Source organism: Myiozetetes cayanensis, unplaced genomic scaffold, assembly GCF_022539395.1.
Source record: "Myiozetetes cayanensis isolate MyiCay16 unplaced genomic scaffold, myiCay2020 scf4, whole genome shotgun sequence".
NCBI lineage: Eukaryota > Metazoa > Chordata > Aves > Passeriformes > Tyrannidae > Myiozetetes > Myiozetetes cayanensis.
The window spans coordinates 24,445,846-24,469,987 of NW_026087631.1; the positions used below are offsets into that span (position 1 = coordinate 24,445,846).

At 41.9% G+C, this 24,142-nt stretch overlaps 1 protein-coding gene across 1 annotated transcript; it reads left to right on the top strand.

The window, feature by feature from the left end:
• Positions 1 to 1,162: 1,162 nt before the first annotated feature.
• RGMB (repulsive guidance molecule BMP co-receptor b) lies at positions 1,163 to 22,699 on the top strand. The gene is made up of 3 exons (XM_050328479.1): positions 1,163 to 1,308; positions 3,715 to 4,226; positions 11,869 to 22,699. The coding sequence occupies exons 1-3, from the start codon at positions 1,218 to 1,220 to the stop codon at positions 12,535 to 12,537; spliced, it is 1,272 nt and encodes a 423-aa protein (XP_050184436.1). The 5' UTR covers positions 1,163 to 1,217; the 3' UTR covers positions 12,538 to 22,699.
• The last annotated feature ends 1,443 nt before the right edge of the window (positions 22,700 to 24,142 follow it).

Consider the following 24,142-nt stretch of genomic DNA (forward strand, 5'->3'; position numbering starts at 1 on the left):
TTCATGTATTTGAACTCTCTGACAGAGTTCTGTGTAATTCCCATAACATAAAGTATATTTTCTAGTGCTTTTTCTCCTTTAAAAAAATCTATCAAAGTACACCATGCCTATATCAAACAAAGTTACTTTTACTCTTCATTTAGACTTGTTGTAGAAGTTGTCAAAGTCTTCTCCCGTATCAAGTTGTCATACACACACACACACACAAGCCCAAACAAAATTCTGCCTTTGCGTAGGGCTGATATCCGCCTTAAAGTAAACCGGCGGTGCTCAGGTCGGGCGGGAAGAGCCGTCGGCGGTGGAATTAGAGATGCTGTCCAGAGCGGAGCAGCTCCCGGCTCAGGCATCCCACCTGCCTTCTGAAAAGAAAACACAGCTACTTCAAAATCCAGCAGCGCTTCTTGTACCAACACGGCCGTGAAACTCCGCTGTTTGTCCCGGTTCTGCTGCGGGTGTTCTGTGAGCCTTGATGGACACGAGTAGGCGCTGAGAACCCTCTGGCTTCCAAGAAAAATCCGCGGACGTGGCTTGTGCCGGGACAGCTCCGTCTGCAGCAGATCGAGTCGGTCCCACCCCTGCCTGGCGTGGACACCTGCGCTGCTCCAGCCGCGGGGTCCCTACCCTGTCCCGGCCGTACTCCCAGCCCATCCCGGCGCTGTTCCCAGCCCCGTCCCGGCCGTGTTCCCAGCCCATCCCGGCGCTGTTCCCAGCCCCGTCCCGGCCGTGTTCCCAGCCCGTCCCGGCGGTGTTCCCAGCCCGTCCCGGCGGTGTTCCCAGCCCGTCCCGGCGCTGTTCCCAGTGGTGTTCCAGGCTCTATCCCGGCAGCGCCCCCTGGTGGTCGCGCGCGGCCTCTCCCGCCACTCGGGGCCCGTTGAGCGTGGTGCGGGAGCGCGCGCGCGCGCGCGGACGCGGTGACGCACGAGGTGGGCGGGGCAAGGCCACGGGAGGGCGCCGGGAGTGGGGGACAGCCTTGACGGACAGCAAGGCAGGCCAATGGGAGGCGGTCCGGCGGGCGGGGCGGGGCCGCAGCGTTCTGGGGCCGCGGTGACGCAGCGGGCCCGGCCCTTTGTAGGCGCCCAGCCCCGGCCCGGCTGTGACGGGGCCGCCCCGCGGAGCGGGAGGAGGAGCGGGAGCGGGAGCAGGAGCGGAGAGGGCGGGGGAGGAGGGGAAGGACAAGCACCGAGGAGGACGTCGCCCGCCCGCGCCGCCGCTGCCTCATGCCGCGGCCCCGTCCTGCTGCCGGGGCTGAGCCGCGGCTGAGCCTCTGGCCGCTGCTGGGGCTGCTGCTGCTGCTGCCGCCGGACGCAGGTACCGCGGGGGGCGGGCGGCGCTGGGGCGGGAGCGCGGCCGGGAGCGGGAGCGGCGCGGGCGGGGCCGGGAGCGCGGCCGGAGCCCCTTTCTATCAGGTAGAGCCGCTCCTGAGGAGGGGCGCGGGAGCTGGGCCTGTTTACACAGCTGCTTGTCCAGCTGAGAGGAAATCTCGTTAGTGCACATAAAATATCTCCAAGGCGGGTGCCGAGAGGATGGTGCCAGAGGCTTCTCGGTGGTGCCCAGCGAGCAGTAGCTATGAACTAAAACACAAGAAGTTCCATCTCAACATAAGGAAGACCTTCTTTACACTGAGGGTGGCAGAGCCCTGGGACAGGCTGCCCAGGGAAGTCTCGGACTCTGGAGGCATTACAAACCCACATGGACACGTTCCTGTGTCACCTGGGTTAGGTGACCCTGCCTTGGCAGGGGGCTTGGACTGGAGCATCTCTAGAGGTCCCTTCCAGCCTTAACAGTTCTGTGAATCTCCGATTTATTCGGCTGTTTACTGACTTGCTCAGCTAGCATGATTTATATATGATCAAAACAATATCACGAATACAACTGAGGGAAATAAAGTGATGCTTTGAAAGTCAGTCTCTGAACCCACCATTACCTGTGTTATTTTGCCTGCCACAGGGTTTTTTTGTTTGTATATCAGAAAACACAGAATTTGGTCGGATTTTGTGTAGGTTTTTTCTGGTTTTTTGTAAAGGTACGTACAACTCTACAGTTGCACAATGATGCACAAAGATAGAGAAAAACTTTCTGCTTACACAATTCATGATCGCACTTAGCTATAGTTATAGAGTGCCTCATTCTACTCTGTATTGTCCTGGGATTTTGACAGGAGATTTATGTTAGCTGTGCATCACTGGGAAAACATATTGCCGTTATAAATTCATGGTTTGGATATTCAGAGTAAGTCATGTGAGTACTGACTCAGGAGGGTCAGCTAAGGGGCAAGCAAAGAAATTGTTAATATCCCCTCATTGCTGTGTGAATTGCAGAAGACAACTGTTTAAAAATGAAAGTGCTACATTGATCTGCAGTCCGTTTTTCGCTTCTCGTGTCTCAGGAGTTTCTGTTAAATATATTGCATATTGTATTTTCCCTTTTTTTTCCTCAACACTTCCGTTTATCTTTGTAGGCATTTTTGTGGTGTTCAGAATCTGTTTTATGGCAGTTTGAAATTACAGATTAATATTTCCACAGTTGAGTTTTATAGGTCATAAAAGTAACAATGCATCATGTTTTTAGTAGATAGTTTTGCATACCTGGAGAGCTGTTGCATGAAGTTGCACATATTCTTTATGAAGGGTCTTTGGATGGGAGAGAATGCTAGACTAGAATCCTAGACTAGGGTCCTCCTGGTTTTAGAGTTTCTCCTGGAACTCTGTGGCTCCGTTTCCCTTAGTGTGTGTGCAGTCCCGTTCATTTTGTTTCTGTTCCTGGTAAGTTCTTGGGTAAAAGTCACCAGCAGAAGACCATTGCTGTGTGCCATGTGAATCTGGAAGGATTTCAGATCATTACTGTGAGAACTGTGGAGGAGAGGACTGTTCAACTTCAGTTTGCTTGCTGGGATTTTAATTGTGCTCTTTTGTGGAAATCAGGTGATCAGATAAGGCCTAACTGGTTTGTTCGTGTAAAGTGAACTGCGTACCTGTTGCGTACATCTGATAAGTACTTCAGGCTTTCGTGGCTAAAGGGTTTCTTTGCCCCGGTCTTACTGAATTACGGTGTAAGAGAGGCTGCTACTGCAGTGTTCAGATGTCTTAGCTCGAAACTTGCACACTAGACAGCTGTGGTTTTTTTTCACTTATTAGCCTCCAAAAAATGAGCCATGAAGCTTTAGCTCTGACAGTGCCAGGGAAATAAAGCAAACTGCCTGCTCAGTTTCACAGTTTCCTCCCCTCTGCTGTGCTTTCTAGAAGAGAAACTCTGATTTCTGCTTCATTCATTCTGTTTTTGCTTGAACATATATTGCTTTGCTGCCTTTACCGCATTCTTCTGAGGAGCAGCATTCTGTAACTTGTGTAAAGCACTGAATGACTAAATAGAGACTTTCTCACTAAGTGATTAACTTAAGCACAGAATTGCATCATCACCTTGATATCTGAAATGTTTGGCTTACACTTGACAGGACCTAGTGCTCTTTATTTTCATCTAGACAGTATCAGGTGTTGGATTAAGACATGCATGGGTCCTGTCATCCTCTGAGATACTCTCTATTCTCTATCCTTCTGTCTCACAACACCTTTTTCTCTGTTATGTAGTGCTTCCCTAATGGGTGAGCACTGTAAGTTTCCTTTGGGTTGTTTTCTACATCACCTTTGGGTGTGGAATGGAGTATTGCCACCCAGGAGGTTTGCTTGATTTCTCTCTACCATCTCTTTTTGTGCTTAGGTGACTGCCAGCTGCACACACCTTGTGGAATCCAGAAGTGCACCACTGATTTTGTGTCCTTCACTTCCCATCTAAACGCAGCTCTTGAGGACTTTGATCTGGAGTTCTGCAAGGCCCTGCGTGCATACTCTGCGTGCACCTATCGCAATTCCAAAGTATGCCGTGGAAACCTGGTCTACCATTCTGCAGTGCTTGGGATCGGCGACCTCATGGCCCAGAGGAACTGTACCAAAGATGGACCAACGTCCTCCACCAACCCTGAAGTGACCCATGATCCTTGCAATTACAGTGGCCACACAGAAGCCAGAGAACATCAGGGAGGGGAGAAGACTCCTGCTCCTACTTATCTATTTTGTGGCTTGTTTGGTGATCCTCATCTCAGGACATTTAAGGATCACTTCCAGACATGCAAAGTGGAAGGTGCTTGGCCCCTCATAGACAATAACTACTTGTCAGTGCAAGTGACCAACGTGCCTGTGGTCCAGGGATCCAGCGCTACTGCTACAAATAAGGTACAGATTTATTTTAAGCTCTGTGCATGCATGGAGCAGTAAAAGGCCAAGACAGCAAAGTAAGTCATTTAGCCCTTAATGGTTAAAGAATTGTAACAGCTTGAGAATCTTCTATACAGTAGTACAATAAAGTAAACCTCTTACCCTCTTCATTTCTGAGCATCAAACAAAACTTAAAACAGATTCTTTCCTTCCCTCTGCTTCTGCCTATGGCAAGAAAACTTGTGCTTATCTCCCCATAAGCCTGTAAGGACAGTAGATACAACACTTCAGAACAGTTATCAGATTATTGTGCATGTGTGACTGCCTCTGCATTAAGTAGAAATTTAAAAAATCATAGAATGCTTTGGATTGGAAGAAACCTTAAAGAAGGAAGGAGTATAAGTCCCTGCTTTTCATTAACTCTCTAAACTGTAGGGCTATAACAGTAGAAAATTAAAAAAACAGGTGGTTCAGAGCAGAAACAAGGAGGTAACTGCAGAGAATTAAAAGAAGCAAAAAAATTACATGGAAGCTAAATGGTTGTCAGAAGGTCTTAGTACTTGAAGCAGCGCCCTTAAAATTCTGCTGAGCGTATTAAGCCCCTGCTGAGACAGGCAAGACTTAAGATTGCTCTCCTCTCAGGAACTTGAGGAATAAATGCACTAGTATTGATAACTTATGTCATTTCCTTAACTTAAGAAAAATACTTGTCTCTTCCTGCTGAATGCAGGCAGCAAATGGCTCCGTCAATAAAAGTTACTTAAGTGTACATCTGAAGCTGATGTTGTCACAAAGCTCGTTCACTTTCTGGAGTGAAATGGCCTTTTTTCAAACTGTAGTAGTGTAGCTCTTGTCTTGTGAAGGTCAGGCTGTGTGAACATCATTTCAGTACTATCGATATTGGAGAATTTTCATCATTTTAGTAAGCTTGGAAGTAGGCTTTTTTATTACAGGGTTTGGAAGCAGGAGCTACTGGTCACAGTAAGTTAGAGCCTACATATCTTCCATGGAGTTGGCTGTGCAGGAGAATTAAGGGAAAATCAGCTTTGCTATTAAATTTGTGCTGGATCCTGAGGTACTGACTAATGTCATTGTGTGTGTGAGTGAGCAGGGGTTGGACTGAAACTCAGATTAACTTGTGCCTGTTCCAGGAACAGTCTGCATTGTGAATGAGTTCTGAAGGTGTATAAAATAAGGCAATGAAGCTGACCTGAGTAAGCTTTGCAGAAGAGATGTCCCTTGCAGTCTGCTTTAGTGGCTTTTTTTTCAAGACTCCTAAAGTGTAAGAAAAAGCTGCCTTTCATAATCTGCAGTAAGCTTTTATCCTCAGTTCTGCTATACTCTTGTAGAATTTTCTTTATTTCCTTGTTCCTTGTAATAGTAGAGGAAAAAGCTGAGACTCTTGTGAACAAATTGTGTGACTGTGATGGTTGTAGATAGGTGATCTTAACTTAAGCCACATCCTGAAAATTATTGACTATGGAGCATGTTATGCTGGTATATGTTTTCTCCAACAGACAATCAAGAGGAGGACCCAAGGAGATAAATGTTTGTACATACTGAGGGAAAATATGTTTTTAAAAGGCATGCCTGCTGTCTTTACTTATTGCCCTTTTTTTGGTGTTTTTCTTTGACTTGTCATTCTGGGCAAAACGGCAATACATCTCTCTTTAGTAGTAGTGTTTTATCATCCCTGTCATTACAAAAGTATGTCTAAGTATGAAGAAGCAATTAAATAAGACATATGGCTTAGGATATTAGAAATATATTTAACGGTAGTATATGTTACAAGTTTTACAGTCGTTGAATTGCTTTTTTTTGGCAGGTAATAGAAGTTACCACACGTGTCTGTAGGCAGTGGAGGTTATTTGAATGTACAAATAACTTAGCAAGATAAGTTTTTGTATCTCTAACACATCCTTCTACTTCTTTTGTTTCTTTATGGAACAGGCTGCTATAAATGAAGTACAAAACGCTTGTTTAACTGTGCTGCCACTGCTAATTTCATTCCTGTAACATTTTTCTCTGCAAGAATTCCATTTTTACTGTAGTGCACTATCTGCTGCTGGGTGTACTTAACTAATTTTGGCCACAGGGTAGCTTAAAGGACTTTAAAGAGGTACAGGTCAGCGACATTTATCTGCGTAGTGTAATCCCTAGCCAAGAGCATCCAAAGAGGTCTTCTGCCTTCACAAGAAAAGTTTCCAGAACATTATCCATTGTTAGTCTGGCTGTTTTTTCATTGCAGTATTTGAAACAGAAGTTTAATAGGGAATAAAAACAAGGGTATATGCTGAACTTAAATCATGCAGAAGCCAAAGCAAATATTAACCTAATTAGCCCCCTCTAAAACACACCTAATGAAAGGAAGGGAAATAAGAGTAGAAGATTTAGTTTTTCCTGTATGCATTTTTCTTAGGGTAAGTGACTTATGAAGCTGTAGAAACATAGTATTTAATCTTCACCCCATATGTAGTGTGCTTCTGAAAGGTGCGAACTGTCCGTTGCCCTTGTAGGAAATTTCGGATTTGTCTGAGCTGTCTGGGGTACTAACCTGTGAGGCTTGAGTAACCCCAGTAGCATAAGGGCTGCCCATTAATTTCTTAAAGGACAAGAGAAGGTAGGAGGACACCTCAAGTAAGAACATGAAGAGTAAATGTATGTTGTTTCTCCCCCACCCCCCAGCGTGCATCTGGCATGAAAGTATGAAAAGCAGGATTTGGAAGGGCACATTGTGTGAGAGTTGTGTATTTATTCTCAAAATGCTCTTGGCAATTTGTTTGTAGGTGTTTTGCATATTTGTGTTGCCCGAAAAACATCTGTTTTTCCACCGTGAACAAAAGCTATTTTATATTCTGTGGTCGAGCTGAAACTTGAAACTCCAGTTTTTTTGAGCTTGCCTGATGTTCTTATGCCCCTTGGCATAGGATCCTCCGGTTTTTCAGATGGAGAAGGATCATCACCAAGGAGCTGGGAAACTGAGTTAAAGCTCCTCTTTTCTTTTTCTTTCTGACAGACTTCTTGTGTGGGTTTTGAGTAGGTCACTGGCATCTTTTATGTGTGATTTCTCCAGCTATAGATAAAGAACTCCCCTGTCTTGGAAGTGGTTTTGCAATTTCCTGAGGATAAATGTCTGTTACAAGGGACTGTAGAGGGAGTAAGTAGGAAGGGTATTGTAGAATGCATTAAATAAAAGGTTGGGCTTTTTTAAATTGTGTGCTTTATTTGGAGGAGTATGAAATCTGTATTGCCTTTCATCTCTATGACAGGTGTTCTAGATATCTCTGGAGTAGTTGTCCTTGAATAGCAAATGAGACAGAAGCTTGGGCTTGCCAATGGAAAACTTTGCTTCTTGTTTGCATTAATTGGCAACAGAGGTTTTCCTACCCAGGTGTTTTGTAGTAGATAGCTTGAGGGTGAGAGAGTGAATGTAAGGACACAGAGAAAGAAAAAACCACAGAGCTTTTTACTGTAATGAATATATTGGGTATAAACCTTGGAATCTGGGAATTGGTACTATTAGCAGCAGAAGGTAACACTGGATATAAATGTTCATTTTCCTAGAGCCAAAACACTTCAAGTATCTCCTTTTGCAGCATGGTTTCTGTTTTTTCAGGAAATCATTACAGAGTGATCACAGTGTACTTGGTCTCCTGTAAGTAATATTAAAATGTTTATCTTCCAGTTACCTTTCAGTTGTTTTTCTAAGTAGGAGCATCAGATGTCTGGTTATGTGTCATTATTCTTTTCATCTTTGTAGACATCTTGCCTAAGGTGGAGATGAATTTGTCTTTCTCAGAAATAGTACATACTGCAGTTTTGTTGGAGAATATCGTAGAATCATGTAGGTTGGAAAAGACCTTTAAGACCATTGAGTCCAGTCACGAACCTAACACTGTGAATTCCACCTCTAAACTTGTTTCTTGAGTGCCATATGGCTTTTAAACATTTTTGGGGATGATGACTCAAGAGGCTGGGCAGCCTGTTTCAATGCTTGACAGCTCTTTCAGTGTAGATATTTTCCCTAATCTGAACCTCTCTGGCGCAGCTTGTGGCCATTTTCTCTTACCGTGTCACTTGCTACTTGAGCACGATTTCCCCCGTGTCTACAACCTCCCTTCAGGTTGAGAGTGATAAGGTGTCCCCTGAGCCTCCCTTTCTCCAGGCTGAGCAACCCCAGCTCCCTCAGACATTCCTTGTAGAACTTGTGCTCAGACCCTTCCCTAGCTCTGTTGCCCTTCTCTGGACACGCTCCCGCACCTCAATGTCTTTCTGCACTTGAGGGGCCTGAAACTGAACACAGTGCTTGAGCTGTGGCCTCACTGCTGTCCAGTACAGGGGAGCAGTCACTGCTGTGGTCCTGCTCCCTCACTACTGCTGATCCAAGCCAGGATGCCCTTGGCCTTCTTGGCTACCTGGGCACATACCAGCTCATGTACAGACAGCTGTCAACCAGCGCCTCTAGGTCCTTTTCCACTCTGTCTTCCCCAAGCTTGGCAATGCTACGTTAATGGTTGGAGTCCATGATCTTAAAGGTCTGTTTCAACCTGAATGATTCTAGGATTCTATTAAATGCATAGTAAAATAGCAACATATAGGGGTACCTACAGCACTGTGATTGCTTTTTTAGCAGTAGGAAAGACTAGTACAAGAAATCAGAGTTGAAAGTCTTGGTTTTGTTTAAAGCACACAAGCCAGGCACCTTCTACATATACCTTAAGGTCATCTAGAAACTGCAGTTTGACAGCTCAGTAACACCATGTTTGAAAGGCCTTGCCTGTGCAGTGGAATTTAGGAGATCTTTGTGATCAGTGCAGTCCTCAGTACTGGTATCAGTAGCAGTGGGAGGATGAAGTCCAAAACAAAATGTGCAAATGGGACGTGCGGGGTTTTTATTCGTTTAGTACTCTTACTATAGGTGATGTTTGTTTACTGTATCTTCAGGTAAGTCTCTGGAAACGTTTATATTCATCTTTCAGGGTTCCTCACTGCAGAAGAGCTCTGTATGTGACCAGAGAACAGTACTTTCAAAAATCTTTCTTCATCTGATATTTGGATCTTTTGGTCCTAGGTTTAGAAAGAGCAGCTAGTCTCTAGTCTGTGAACCATAAGCAGCTTTGTGGAGGTGTTCTTGCAACCAGCCATAGTGTAAAAAGTGCTGTAGGTGCACAGACACATATAATACATGTTAAATTTGTTTGAAATCACTTTTTCACTTCCAGTGCTTTCTGTTACCTTGAGAAGTTAAGCAGATAAAGCTTTGTAAGGAGATCTGCTTTATCTCTCTTTGCAACAAACTCTGGAGTATCTCTTAATACCAGGGCATGATATTGAGGTAAGAGTGTGTGATAAGGGAAAGACCATGCAGAATTCTGGTTTTACTGATCTAGCCTGTGGATTAGATGGATGTCATGTGACATACAACACAATATTCAAACAATATTCAAAACTAATGTCTTGAGCTGCAGTATTTAAATTTGAGTATGTCCTTGGAAAGTCTTAATGGTCTCTTGATTCTCTATTTGGAGTGTCCTTGCAGCCTACATGGAGGTTTTTATTAATGTTATATATTATAATGTAATGTTATTGCTAATCTTGAGTTAGGGTGGTGGCTTCTCTTCTCCCTCATGTATCTGAAATTGTGTGCGTTTCATTGTTGCAGAACAGGGGGGTTGGAGAGAACAGTTTAGTGGCTGCTTGCTGATAAATTTTGCCAGATGCCTTGCTTAAATGTTTTTATCCAGCAGCCAGTTCTGTGTCTCATTAAAACAATTAACTCTTTTTAACTCCAGGCCTATTCAGGTACTGAGCAGACAGAGCTTTACTTCTGTAAATGTGTAAATCATTCTCTCCTTGCAGAGCAATGCAAATGTGCGTGAGGAAAAAGAGGAGTGCTTCTTTGTCTGAGCAGGCAGAGATAGAAGTCTGCTTCATCAAAACTGTGTTATACAAAATAAAAGACCTGATTTACTGCATGAGGGTCTGGATTATATGCAGAAATACTACTTCCATGAGAGGTCTCAGGTTTCTCTTCTCTGGGTTGCTGAGCTTACTTTACTAAGCACAGAGTTGTGAGGTTGTCTTTACAGCAGTGGGGGTGCTTGGACATATTCTGAATTTTGGATGTAGGCGTTCCACAGCTTAGCTGTGGTCCACAGACATCAGTTTACCAAATGGCTTGACTACAGGTGGTCTCAAGCTTTGTAGCTGATACAACTCAAGCTGTTCAACTGATTGACACAAGGAAAAAACGTTGGAAAAATAAAATCATCACATGTGGGAACATACAAAAGCAAAATAGGAAGTATCATCTGTGTTGAGAGACAGAAAGACAAAACATCAGCCAACTGGGACAAGCCAAACATTGAAAATAAATTAATACTCTTATTGTGGTAAGAAGTCTGCACAATCCACAGGAGAAACCGTTGTAATGGGAGGAGAGAGATAGACCTTTGTTTTATACAAGTGATATGGAGAGGTGAAACTAATGAGGGTACAGGTTTTATCTGAATTGTCTGTTGACTCTTTTTTAACCTCTACCTCATACTTCAAAACAGAGGGGCAGGACACAAAAGCTGTTGTGCAGAAGTGTGCTCATTAACTGATACAAGAATGTGAGGTTTCTTTAAAGCAGATTTTAAGCAAAAAGTGTAACATTAATTTTAAAATACATTCTGATGTGTTTTGGGGTAATCTGAGTGTCTTAGCAGACGGTTTAAATCACAGATTATAAGTAATTTGATGTAATCAGTCAATGCTGAAAATAAAATAGTGTTGCTGGTGCAGAATTTCTTTTGACCTTTTCCAGAAGTTTCTCCCCTCAGAAACTCTAAAAAAAGTAGCTTTATCTGTTTCTAATATTTTTTATGTGATTCCTCATTATACTTTTTATTTTGGGAAAAGCCACTAGACTAGGTCTGACACATAGCCTAGTTACTACCTTCAAGTAAGACTGGAAGACCTGCTTTTTCAGTTGTGACTTACTCCAATAATTGTAAAGGTTTAAAAGGCTAGTTCTAACCTTAAAAGAACGAGTAATTGCTTTATGTTCCTGGTTTCCGTGTTGGAAGCCACTCTTCAAAGGTCTGTCTTTGGGTATCTTTCAGTCTTGCTTTGTTTCTTCATGGGCATATTTTCTACCAACAGAGGACTGGAAGTGTCAAATCTCCCAGTTCCTAGGACAAATGGATCCTGGAGCCCAAAGCAATTGTTTGACTAGTTGTTCTTCCCTTCCTGGTTGTGATTGTACCTTTCCATGATTTGGCACAGTCTCATTCTGGTTTTGTCGTAGTGGCCAGCATTGTGGAAATGACTTGGCACTTCTCTGTCATTGCAGGAGCCGTTCCAGAGCAATCAGGAACTGTCAGGCAGAAGGGAATTGTGATGCCTAATTAAATAGAAAGCCTTTTCCTTTCCTGACGTCACAGTTGTTGCTAATAGTCCTTCTTCCAGGACAACCTAAGAACAAATCTAACAATTGGTAAAATACTACTTTAAGCATGTGGACCGTCTGTTTACCTTAAGGCTTGAGTTGTGGACAACTACCAGGCTCTGTGGTAGTGGTCAGTCCCAGACAAATTCAACTGCAAAATAGAAAAGAGATTGAGATAATGATTTTTTTTCCACTAACGTTGCTCTTTTTGCCCCCTTTCCCCTCCAGATAACTATTATCTTTAAATCATACCAAGACTGTACAGAACAGAAAGTGTATCAAGCAGTGACTGATGACTTGCCTGCAGCTTTTGTGGATGGTACGACAAGTGGAGGTGACGGGAACACCAGGAGCTTGCACATCGTGGAGAAGGTCAGCGGGAAGTACATCGAGATGCACGCCCGGCACATCGGAACCACAGTGTACGTGCGGCAGCTCGGGCACTACCTGACCCTGGCCATCCAAATGCCTCAGGAGCTGGTCATGGCCTACGAGGAGAGCCAGGACCTGCAGCTCTGTGTCAACGGCTGCCCCTCCAGCGAACGCATCGATGACAGCGGTCACTTGCCGTTGCCTGTGATAAGCAAATTGCTTCCTCGGGGCAGCACTGCCCATCCCCGATCGGTGTACACGCTGGAAACCGCCACCACCAAATGCCATGAGAAGATGCTGGTGAAGGACATCTACTTTTACTCATGTGTATTTGACCTGCTCACCACAGGTGATGCCAACTTCACGGCTGCTGCTCACAGTGCCTTGCAGGATGTGGAGGCACTACACCCCAAAAAAGAGCACTGGCATATCTTTCCCAGGAGCAGAGGTGGTGCTGTGGGCAGGGATAGCAAATTCTTTGTCTGTCTTGGACTTGTGTGCTTGATCCTTGTTGTGTTTTTGTAGGTTGTTTTTTTTTTTGGTCTGTAAACAAAGCTTTGAAATATATATTGTCATAATATATTGAGTAAAGAGGAGTATATATGTATATACCATGTATATGAAGGGATGTTTTGTCTTGGGACATCCACCAGATTGTACATATTGTGTTAACTGTTTTCATGTATGTTTGATGCAGTGTTCTTTGTATCTATTTGTTTTACAGTTGTTGAAATGTTTTATAATGTCCCTGCACTGGGACATGATAGAGAGCACTTTATTTTTTACATATTAAATATTTAAGTGTGTATCTGAGTAACTGTGTATTACACATAAAATACTCAGTGCTCCCTCTAAGTACTGCTTGGTTTAACACATTTTTTTAAATTGAATTAACTTGTGGGTTTTTCCAAGAGAGCTTTACTTAATGCCAAACATGTGGGATATTTTGAAGCTAGTGAATGGTCTTTGGAGAGAGCTTAAACTTAAAGGGAACACGTGTTTTTTCACAGGCCCTCCAATTGTCTGTCTTTTAGAAGTCTACAGATTTATATTTTTTTTTCATGCTAGGAAACCCCACAATGTGTCCGTCTTTGCAAAATGTTTTAGATGTGGTTCATCAGTATACCAGTAAGTATATGTGTGCACGTGAAAGAGTGGCTGTGCAGTGTATAAATATTTTGAATTATTATAGTAGACAAACAGTTGCCTGCCCTGCTGAGGAACGTCAGTAATGTGGTGTAAGTGACCCCTGGTGGGGTGCAGAGAAATTGGGGATGTAGGCCACATACTGGGCAGGCAATTTATAATGAAAGGCTCAGTTTGTCTCTTAGCCAAATAGGATGGATAGGATATTGGATAGGAATGTGCTGAATACAGTTCTTATACTTCTTTCAGATGGTTGTTTTCCCTCTACTAAACAAGAGGTGTAGTTAAATTTATGACCAGCAGCTGTAAATCTGGCCAGTTTGTTAAAGAGACAGTGTGTGAGGAACCAAGAGCAGGAACCATCCCCTCAGGGTCCCAGTTGTACAGTTCCTTTGCAGTGTTTGTGGAGATACTTAGAAGAGCTTTAACAGTTATCTCTGTTATTGGTGCATTCCTCCTGAGAGGTGTTATAAAAATCCTCTTTTTAAGTTGCTGTAGAACTCTCAGACCAGAAGAACCCTGGAATAGAAATTATTTACTTTAAAACTAAATAAGAGATGGTGAAATGGGAAGAAAAAATTATATAGAAGAGTCCATAAGATTACAGAACTTTTTGATCAGGATGATCTGCTGAGTATGTATGGAAGCTGTAATACTTCATCTGCAGGGCTAATCACACGGTGTGAAGGTAAATTCAAAGTGCCAAAAGTTAAAGATCCATAAAAACCAGAGCTTTGCATGTTGTTTTGCTAATAAGCTCGTGTTACAGCTAGGATTTGAGCTGTGTGAGGAACAATCTTATGTGGTAAATATGTGAGCAAAATGATCTATGGAAGTTGCTGTGGAAAGCAAAGGGAGCTTTAAATATGTATATGTTTACTGTACACAGAAGGCAGCTGTCATACCTGCAAGAATTCACTCTCCCAGGTGTTGATCTATCACCATAAACTCTGCAGAAGGCAGTGTAACATGATTATCAGTATTTTTATTGCCACAGCCTGTCAGCTGTTACTGACACTGCCTGTTGTGGGCCTTTGTCTTAAACAAGCTAGGTGATGCCTTGGATATTGGTGGCTTATCCAAAACAGTTTTTTAAGTATCTTCTTAACCAGAGTGTTTCCTAACCATATGCTAACAATGGTTGATGATGGTTCTCTAGTTGCCTGACAACTTCTATAGGAAGCATGTTGCAGGACTGAGCAGAGACTGTGTGCTTAATCCTTCATTTTGTGTGTACAGAAGGCTCCTAAACAAGGGTGTTATGAAAGGAAATAATAGGCTTACCTGCCTGTCAAACAAAAAATACTTTTTTATTTCCTGACTGGAAGAAAAATCTGCATAGAGCGCTTGTTAAGTGGAACACAACCTGAGAGAACAACCTGGCTTTTGTTCTTATGGCCAAGTTACGGCCCTTCAGTATTGCATTTCTTTTCAGACTGCTGCTGTACTGCCAGAAAATAGATCACCAACTATTTATGTTTTCTTACCTTAGCATTATGGCTACCATGCATTTGTTTTATGAGTTTTGAGGCTGTGCAAGTGCCTATTTACTTACGTACACTGCAAAGGGAAGCAAGCAATGTTGCAAGCTTTGTACTGCCTAATGAGAGTTTCGTTAGTGGACATGTTTTGGAAAAAAGCCCAAGAGTCTTGTGGCTTTCTTCTGTTTTGACAGACACACAGAACAGTTTATAATCTTGCATTTGTTTTCTTCATGTAAGTACAGCTGTGGTGTTTTACTGAAATTTTCGTGCTTAGGTTATTTAATTCCCATCTATATCTTGACTGGTACAAATTTTTTTCTGTCTTTTCCAGTTATTACAGACTGCTATCTACACAATGTCCAAACAGGACTAGTAATGATTCAGGTTTTTTTAAAAGGTACTCTGTGTTTTTTACAAGATAAATGTTCTCTGTGTTGTGCTGCTACTTCTCTCCAGATGTATTCAAAACAAACAAGAATTGTGGGGATCAGTGTTGTTCATGAGTTTGTGGAGAGCAACATAGCCACGGATCAAGTACAAGTATGCAGGTAAATTTGTGATGCTGATGTAGAACAGTTGCATCTGATCTGATTCTGAATTCTTTATGTTTGTAAACTAAAGTTCATTGAAATTAAAAGCTGCTGATAGTAAAGACCTGTGAACAGTAAGATTGATTACAGTCTTTGTGCTGGACTGTGTATCAGAACTCATAACTAGATATAAAAAGGACATTGTGTCATACGTGGAGTGCCAATAACATTTATAGGGATTATTTTCATGATTACAGTGGTTTTAAAGCTTAATTTCCTCTTTTATGTACATCCCAACAGTAGACAAATACTCCATTAAATACACAAAATATGCACATGTCATTGATTCTAGGATGTGCTGAGGGCTGGGTCTGCGGAAGATCTTATATGTGTGGTTGGTGTGTGAAGCATTTAAATCTGAAACTGAGACAGTTTCAGCTTGAACCCAGATGTTTCTTTGGGATCTCTACTTTCCTTCTTAGTCCAGTAAAGCCCCTCAAGGAATTTGGATTAAAGCCTCTCAGTATTTTGTTGCTGAGCCGAGAAAACAAATGTGGTCTTGAGTTTGTGCCTGCACCCTAGTCAGATTTACATGTTGTTCATCTGCCTGGTTTACTTGCAGGACTTTCTTGGCAGGTACCTGACCAGCTCACTCATGTTTGGCAGATAATAGTAGGAGTTATTTAGACTGTAGTGGTGTTAAGCACTCTGCTGGAGTTTTGGAGAGGCAACTTGAAATTCTTCTTCTGTCTTGGTCTTTCACATCTGGCGAGAATAACAGCTGGGAGCTGTTATGAAATAAATGCCATTCTGTGGTGTTACTAAACATGTAAGCCCTCTCTGTATTCAGTGAAGTAAATTGCAGTATTGTAGGTTGGGTTGAATTGCCTTTTGGAGATGCCTACTGCTGTTGTTCAGTAGAGTGGGAAGCCCAGACAGCTGTTTTAAAATGAAGTCAGGTGAAATTAGTCCAGCCCTGATGGGAACATTTTAAATTCCAGCCTAGGTTTGTATCCAGCGACAACCTATGCTTGGTAGAGACAAGCCAGCTGCTCCGACACTTGCTGCACAGCACCCCATCTGTCTCCCAGGCCTGTCTGATGGATACATCGTGGCCTCTGAAAGCCTCACAGCAGACCTGGGCCTGGCCTGTACTCTGATTCTCTTGAAAGCAGATGGCAACAAAGCCGCCCTTTCCTTGCTGTACTGGCCCCTTCTCCCTTCCCAAGGCAGTTTTGTGTGAGGCACGGGAAGGCCAGAAAAGAAAAAAAAAAAGCTGGAGTTGGGAGAAAGGAGGGAAACTGAGGGGGTAAGGTCTTAGTGGTAAGGCTTCTTACCTTAATTTTGGCCTCTAAATCCCAGACTGTTTACTTTTTCCAATGGATGATGCAAAGTACATAACAAGTCTGCATAGGAACAAGGGTTGTATTTTCTAATTAGAGTGATTTATCTTTTAGTCTGTTCTTTTGTGTCCTGTGCTGCCATTACCATGCAAGTGTTTTACAGAAAGCAAAAATTTCAACAGCTGAGGTTGCCAAAACCTGCAGTCAAATTATTAATGTTTTATTAGAAAGTAAGAGATTGTGTGTGTTTGAATCCCCACTCCGATTGTTTAAAGGAAATGTGTAAACAAAGGTTTCTTGCTTTCTGAGGTGGCTGGAATAATCTTTATCCTGCTGGGTTTACCAGCTTATATCTGGCCAGATCCAGCTGCTATCCTTTCTCAGGAAGAATGCTCAGCTTTTTCATACCGATCTACTTGGAAGTGTATGAGACCTGCCTTCAAAGGGTGTGTTAAGTTTGAAACACACCCTCCCACTTTCTGTAGGTGTTACATGTCAGAGGAATAACTCTAACCCTGTCTCTCTGTAGAGGGAGCTGAATGGTGGCTACCCTTGTGGTGGGTAGGGCAAGTTAAAAAAAGTCATGTACATCACTGTCTGTGATCACAAGTCTCACCTCTTCTTGCAAATGAGGTGGCACTTATGTATGGTAAAGGGGTCAATAATTAGTCCCATTGGGACATCAGATATAGATACTCCTCTATAATAAGCATAATTGCTGAAAAATCAGATGTGCCTGTGTCTGTGCAATCACAGTCTTCTGCTCTATTTCCACAGCTGGTCAAGGCTCCTGAGTCAAAAAATACCAAGTCCTTCAGGGACTACCCTCTGTGTGTGAGTCCTTGAAAGTTTTCCACATGCATGTTCATTGACAGAGGTGCTACGAGTTTCTTCTTTGACAGCAGGTCTTCTTTACAGACTACGGATTACTTTTTGACTTTCGTTGGGTGCACAGTTTTGTATTATTGGCAGTCCTGATGTGGCTGATTCAGTGACAGAAACAGAGGGCCTGTACAAGTGGAAACGCTTTCTACTTTAGGGTTTAGACTCTGGTAAAAATCAGAAAAACAAGACAAAACTTTTTTCAGAAAAGTGTTAGGATATTGCTTCTTCATTGTCTGATGGGTGCAGAAGTGTAGTGAGAAATCTCTACTTCCGTTTCTTTGAGTTATTTCTACACTAGCTCAACCAGAGCAAACCGCTGTCAGCAGCTGGAGTGTGTTACATGATCTTCTGAAACATTTTTTCCCATTTAGTTCCACCAGGAAAGATCCATTTCATCCAGTCTGAGATGTGAACCAAAAGCAAAGTGAGAGGGAGAGTGAAATAAGGAGGTTGACTTCAAAGTGAAAACATTACCAGCTCTTTCAATCTTAAGAGAAAGTCACTTCTCTGGTGGCGCTAACAATTGTAATGCAAATACTTACAATCAATATTGTATGTAATACCTCTCTGGGTAAAAAAACAATCAAACTCCACAGCTCTGCAATCTAAAACCAGGTCCTTTATAAGTGAAGGAGTTAATCTAATGACAAGAAGTAAAAGCCCTCCCAGTTTCAGCTTTTCTCAGAAGATATTTTTACTGGCTATTTAAAATGCCAGTTAAATGGCAATGTATTGGCCTCTGGTGGAGTACTTGCCTTAAACCAAGAGCTGTTTAATGCAGGCTAATTGTAGACAATAAGGGTTATCTGAACAGTCAGTAATGAAACGTCCCCACGTAACAATGTAAGTATTTGTGGGTTTTTGTGTGTGTGTGTGTTTTGGTGGTGTTTCGGTTTTGGTGGTTTTTTTTGTTGTTGTTTTTTTTTTTTTTTTTTTTGTTTTGTTTTGTTTTTTTGTTGTTGTTTTTGTTGTTGTTGTTGTTGTTGTTTTGTTTGTTTTTTTTTTTTTGTTTTGGGTTTTTTAAGCTAATTTCCCCTCAGTGGGAGTTCTTTATTAAATGTGCATATGGGTCACTATGTACATAGAGAGTCTCCTTTATTTTTAATCTCTGGACATAATTTTCTAATATGCAAGAGTAACTATTTGGTGATTTAGACACTAAGACAATTAGGAATTTCTCCATCTTTTGTTTTCATCTTTTCTTTACCCATAGGGCCAGCATTCAGTCTACCCCCTCACGAAGGACGAATACAATTCTTCCATTCTTCATTTATTTCACCCTTACACATAGCTTTGAATACAGGGATTAGAGTATTGTGTATCAGCTTTGGCTGAATCTCTGAATCTTGAGGAAGCTCTTTCCCCGGCCTGTGACCTGCAGAGTTTTGTTTCAAGCTCGTAGCACTTACCATTAGCTGCATTTTTCTGTAGAGGGACAAAACACTTCTCATAACTTCCTTACACTGAGGAGGCAGCAGAGCTGAAGAACATTTCATCCGTAGCTATTCAGCAATGCCTTCCCACTCTGCCACCCACAAAATATAATTCAAGCAAGCAAATATGCAGCCAAAAGAAGAAATTCACATTTCATTTTGAAGTTGACAGAGCTTTGCGTTCTCACTTTCCTACTCCTACAGATTTTCTACCTAGAGAGAAAAAAATCCACAACATAACCTACACGTGGATAATTCCTAATCTGTTTCTGGGGTTATATCAAGAAAACCCTTGCCAAAGTCTGTAACTCCTGCAAATTAACAAACCCCATTTTTTTTCAGTTGACCTTTGATTTTGAACATCCACAAATCTATGCATCCCAAGATCCTGAAGGATCTGGCAGATGTTGCTAAGCTGTTGAAAGCCATGGCACTGAGATGAAGTCTGTAGTGACTACATGCACTGTGTATGTAGAGAGGTGCCCAGTCGTCGTGATTTTCTGGAAAGGGTGTGAGAACTTTCACCATAATGCAGTCCTCTTTGCACATCCTTATTTGTGTGGGACCAGCCTCCTTCTGCCCTATTTTGCTGGCTGCAAGGTCTCTCTTGTCCACATCACCTTCAGCCCTTTGCTTGTCAATCCAGGTTGCAACTTCTCTTGATGGTGGATCATCATCTTCCTAGTTCAAAGCTCTTCTCACCAGGCCTGACAGACGTGAGAAGCTGTTCTGCCACACTCAGTCACATGGGACCAATTATCCATCCTTATCTTCAAAATGGCCTGGTGGTCATAAAAGCTGAAGCCTCTAATTGAGACCAGCTGCAAAAGTGGTTGTTGATCCACAGGATCTGTCCACTCCTCAGACTCCTTCTTTTCCTGGCAAATGGCACCACAGGACCCTGTTTCCCTTGATCCTCAACTCCAGAGCAACACAGTCATTCTTGTTCTGCTCTGGGTCTCCCATGGCCACATGGCTGGTGCTTGAATTGGCCAAGAACCAGAGGAGCGTTGGCAGCTTCCCCGCAGAACCCATGTGAAGCAGCAAACCTCCTTAGACCATGGCCTGGGTCAGTCTGGTCACCAGGACCTCTGCCCACCACAGGCAGTTCCACTCTGCTGTCAGTTCCCACCTCCTCCAGTTGCTGCTGCCAGAGGCTCAGAGGCTGCCAGATGTGGGGGTGTCGCCAGCCCCTATCTGCCACCAGGGCTCTGAATCTCTTCTGTAGGCACAGATCTGCAGGTGGAGCAGGATACCCTGCAGTCTTTACCCCTGTGAGTCTGCATTTCCCACACCTGGATGCATGCATGGACTCTGCCTCCACCCTCCAGTGCAGCAGTTCAGGCTTCTGAGACAAGCTGACGTATCCCTTACAGCTGCAGTCAGGAGACATGATTGCACAAGGTCAGGCACAGGTTAACAGGACTCAGAAGCACTGCCCTGGACTGTAATTAAGATCAGTGGATTGCTGGAAATACTCTCCTTTGCTCTCTGTCTGCTTTCCTCTTTTTAATACACCCTAAGGGTTCTGTAATTCTATTACAGTATTAACCAAACACATGATGCAAGTTTCACTTTCTTTATCCACCAGCTGCAACATTCATTTTAAAGGTCTTCTCTTAGATTATGTGATCCTTTGCTCTTCTGTTCTTGTCCCTCTTTCTGATGTTGTAAACTACCTCAAATATTAATCAGTAAAGTATATAAGAAATAGCCATTATTATCTCCTTGTATTTGTGCTATAGTGGTCATTTTAGATGTTCTCTCAGTGGCACTCACTTCACAGTCTAGAAAGATCTGAAATTAGCAACCACCTAGTTCTCAAATTTTTAGTTTTTGGATTCATTGCAAGAATGTTGCTCTGATCTGGAGCTCAAGATACAGTTGACATACATCTGAATTAGGTTTGAGAGAAATACATAGACCACAGGAAACCCAAACATTTGATGCGTCAAATTTTACTATTCACAAAGCTGAAAATTAATACAAATAATCTCATGGTTAATCATTACATATTTAACGTTAATAAACAGTTGAATATTAACAATGCTTTGGGGAAAAAAATATCCATATGAAAAGCTTTCAGGGTACTGTATTCTTTGAACATACCATAAGTTTAGAGAAATCAGTATTTATTTTTTTACATATGACAGCCCATGCAAACATTTGCAAGTAGATTTCTTTTAACCATTTAGGCATTAAGCTTTCACAGTCACAGTCTCAAAGAAGAAACCATGCTCTGAATTGTCCAAGGGAAGCATTTCAGCAGCTCACTTGCTGTTCAGCACAGTTTGGAAGTGCAGCTCCTTCCAGTGACTCAAATTGCTCCTCTGAATATCTGACAAGAGAGGTAACATTCCTCCTTTCCCCACCCCCATCTTCTACTCAAGATGGAAAATCATATGAGAAGGTTTAATAGCAAAGGAAAGCAGAAAGTAAATCAAACAAAGAGAAAAGAAATTTAAAGTGAATTTACAAAACAAAATGAATCTGAGCTTTGTAAATAAACGTCTTGCACTTCAAGAAGTACTTTCTGATTGGTAAACAATGTAATACTTGCTGCTCACTCCTAAAAACCACTTCAATTTTAGCTTTCTAAGATCACATTAAAAGGCAAAACCAAGAGCAATTGGTATCTAAAAAGTGGCCATAGAAATAGTAAAGTGTTTAAGAGATTGAAACTTACAAGAATATATAGTAACTGCTACAGGGCTGTTTCTTGGTGACACATATGCAGGAAAGAAATAATAATGAAAAAGAAATTAGGATAATCCATCAGAACCTTTCTTTTCAGTCACATTCCACTTCATTCAGTAAGTACAGTAATTTGTTCTGTCTGTTGAGTTTTACTGGAGAGAGAGCAATTATTTTTTGTGTAATACAGAATATTTGGTGCAAACAGACAGTGCCTCACCATCTCGTTAAAATTCTTAATTGACAAGCAAAAAGCGAACAACACCTGAAACCAGCTGGTACTGTGGCATATTTGCACCCCTGGATGGAAGACCTGGAGTAACCACGAAAGCACTGGGGTTGGCACAAAAATGGAGATGTGACATCCCTGAATTGGCTGGAAAGCACCAACTGAGTGAGACCTACCCATGATCATACACTGAGTAATGATAAAATAGATACTGAATTTATTTCATGCACTCTGTGTACTGTACTCTTATGATGTACTCAGTCCAGCAGATGAAGTGGGCTTCCATAGAAAAAGATAATTTGGGGCACTGTCATTAAACTTGCATTGTAAAAATTGCAGAGAGGGGTTTAAATTAAGATTCTGAAAACAAACTTAATGCTATAATCTCCTAACTTTTAAGTTGTTTTGCAATTATGCCAATGTCAAGTCACCCTTAAATTTTAGGGGGGGGAGGGGAAGTGAAGATACTGTAATCCAAAAATATTCTTACCTTGGTTTTGAATTTTATAGTGTATTTATTGAAAACATTGATTTTTTTAAAGAAATGGTACACTGTCAGTCCATCTATTTATTCAGTATGTAATTACTACAAACCCATATTTTAAGCCTTTAGGTTATGAATGGAAAACTAACGTGACTCACAGTAAAGGCAGGCAAATTTCAAATTAAGGACAATGTCTTTTTTGTAATTATGAAAATATAGGTTGTGGTTCTAATAATAAGGTCTGGTTTGGGTCTTATACTTAAATAATATTGTGTTGTCCTTATCAATATTTTTTCCACCGCAGTATGAGTGATCCTTACAAGTACAGATAACATATTCAAAAATTTTAAAGCAAACTGGGTAGTTTACAAGTAAATCGATGCTTTAAGAGACATCACACTTTCTCGTTTTCAGTAGTGGCACTTGAAATAATAAAAACTCTTTCAACTTCACACTTTCTCCCATTGTGACAAGGTTAGTTTTTTTCCCACTTGCACTCACATTTATGGAGTTTTCTCTGGAATTTTGAAAATGCAGGACAGTCATCTATGACTGTCTGAGGTTATATCCTTGAAAACTGTCACAGCTGAGCATATGTTTATTTCTGATGAGTTTATGTTCGTTGTTGAGCATAAATTAATTCATTCAAAACAAGATGAGGAAGGCTGCACTGACAAAATAAACATACCAGGTCAATTTGTGTTTTAAAAACTTGTCCAGATCATACTAGAATATGGAGGACCCACGGGGTGATGTGCTGTGCCAGCTCACCAATGTACACTCCAGGTATCTCTTTTCAGGCACTACCAGTGACCGCCCCAGTGCAGTACATTTGAAGGGAAGTGCACAGTTTTAAAACACCAAACTAGAGAATGCAGTGCTTTGTGAGTGTTTTCCTCTTCATTAAACCTCATGGAGTATCACTTTCCTGTGCGTGTTTCCCTATGGTGTTACGGTTAATGAATAACTGCTCCCTAACTCTTCAGATGTATTTATTTGGAATTTGACATGATTTATTAAACCCTTAAGATCTCAGGAAGTAATTCTCCAGCCCTGTTTACTTTCATGCCAAGAAAAAGACTGGGTTAGACCTTTCCCTTCTAGATTTGATAGTTTTGATAGAGTTCAGGGAGGCAAAATTACAATTTTCTGTCTGAGAGCTTTCAAAACTGACCTCCTCCTTATTCTGTTCTGGACAGAGAATTCACCTGCAGATTTCATTACAGGAAGAATATCGCCAAGCCCCCCAAATCAAATTTACTGAAAAATTTAAAACAGAAATCTATCTCACATATTAACAACTCCTTTGCAAGCAGTACCAAAAAGAGATGGAGCAGTTAGTTCCAGACAGAAGAACTGAAAGGCATTTGAGGGTGTGTGGACCTCTGACAGTGCTGTTAGGGGTACTTGATGCCATGGTAGTTGTATGTGTTTCTCAGACATCCACTGCATTGCACAGTTCCAAGACTGGAAAAGAATGCTGTTCTAATATGCTTACAAAAATCAGAGCTTTGATGTCCTCTTTGCTCCTCTGTGATTAAAACAAATGTTAAAGTAACATTTGGTCTATACAATATAGGTAGTCACTTACCAGTGCTAGAATTTCTGCAAACCAAAACCAATAGCTAATTTTAAGTGATGAGTGAGATTACTTTGCAAATGCTCCTGTTATTTCAGCAAATACTAGCTCTATTGCAAATAAAACTCAGTGGAGGTCTGAGAGTACTGCAGAAATAAAAAGTCTCTTACTACTTTCTCATATTTGATCAGTGGTATGTGATTTTCTGATGGGATTTCTGGATGTTTATTTTTAGAGAAGACAGACTTAAAACTCTGCTTGATGAAAAACCTGTGTCAAGTAACACACTTACTTTTAGCAAATAAATAGTAACAATAATGTCC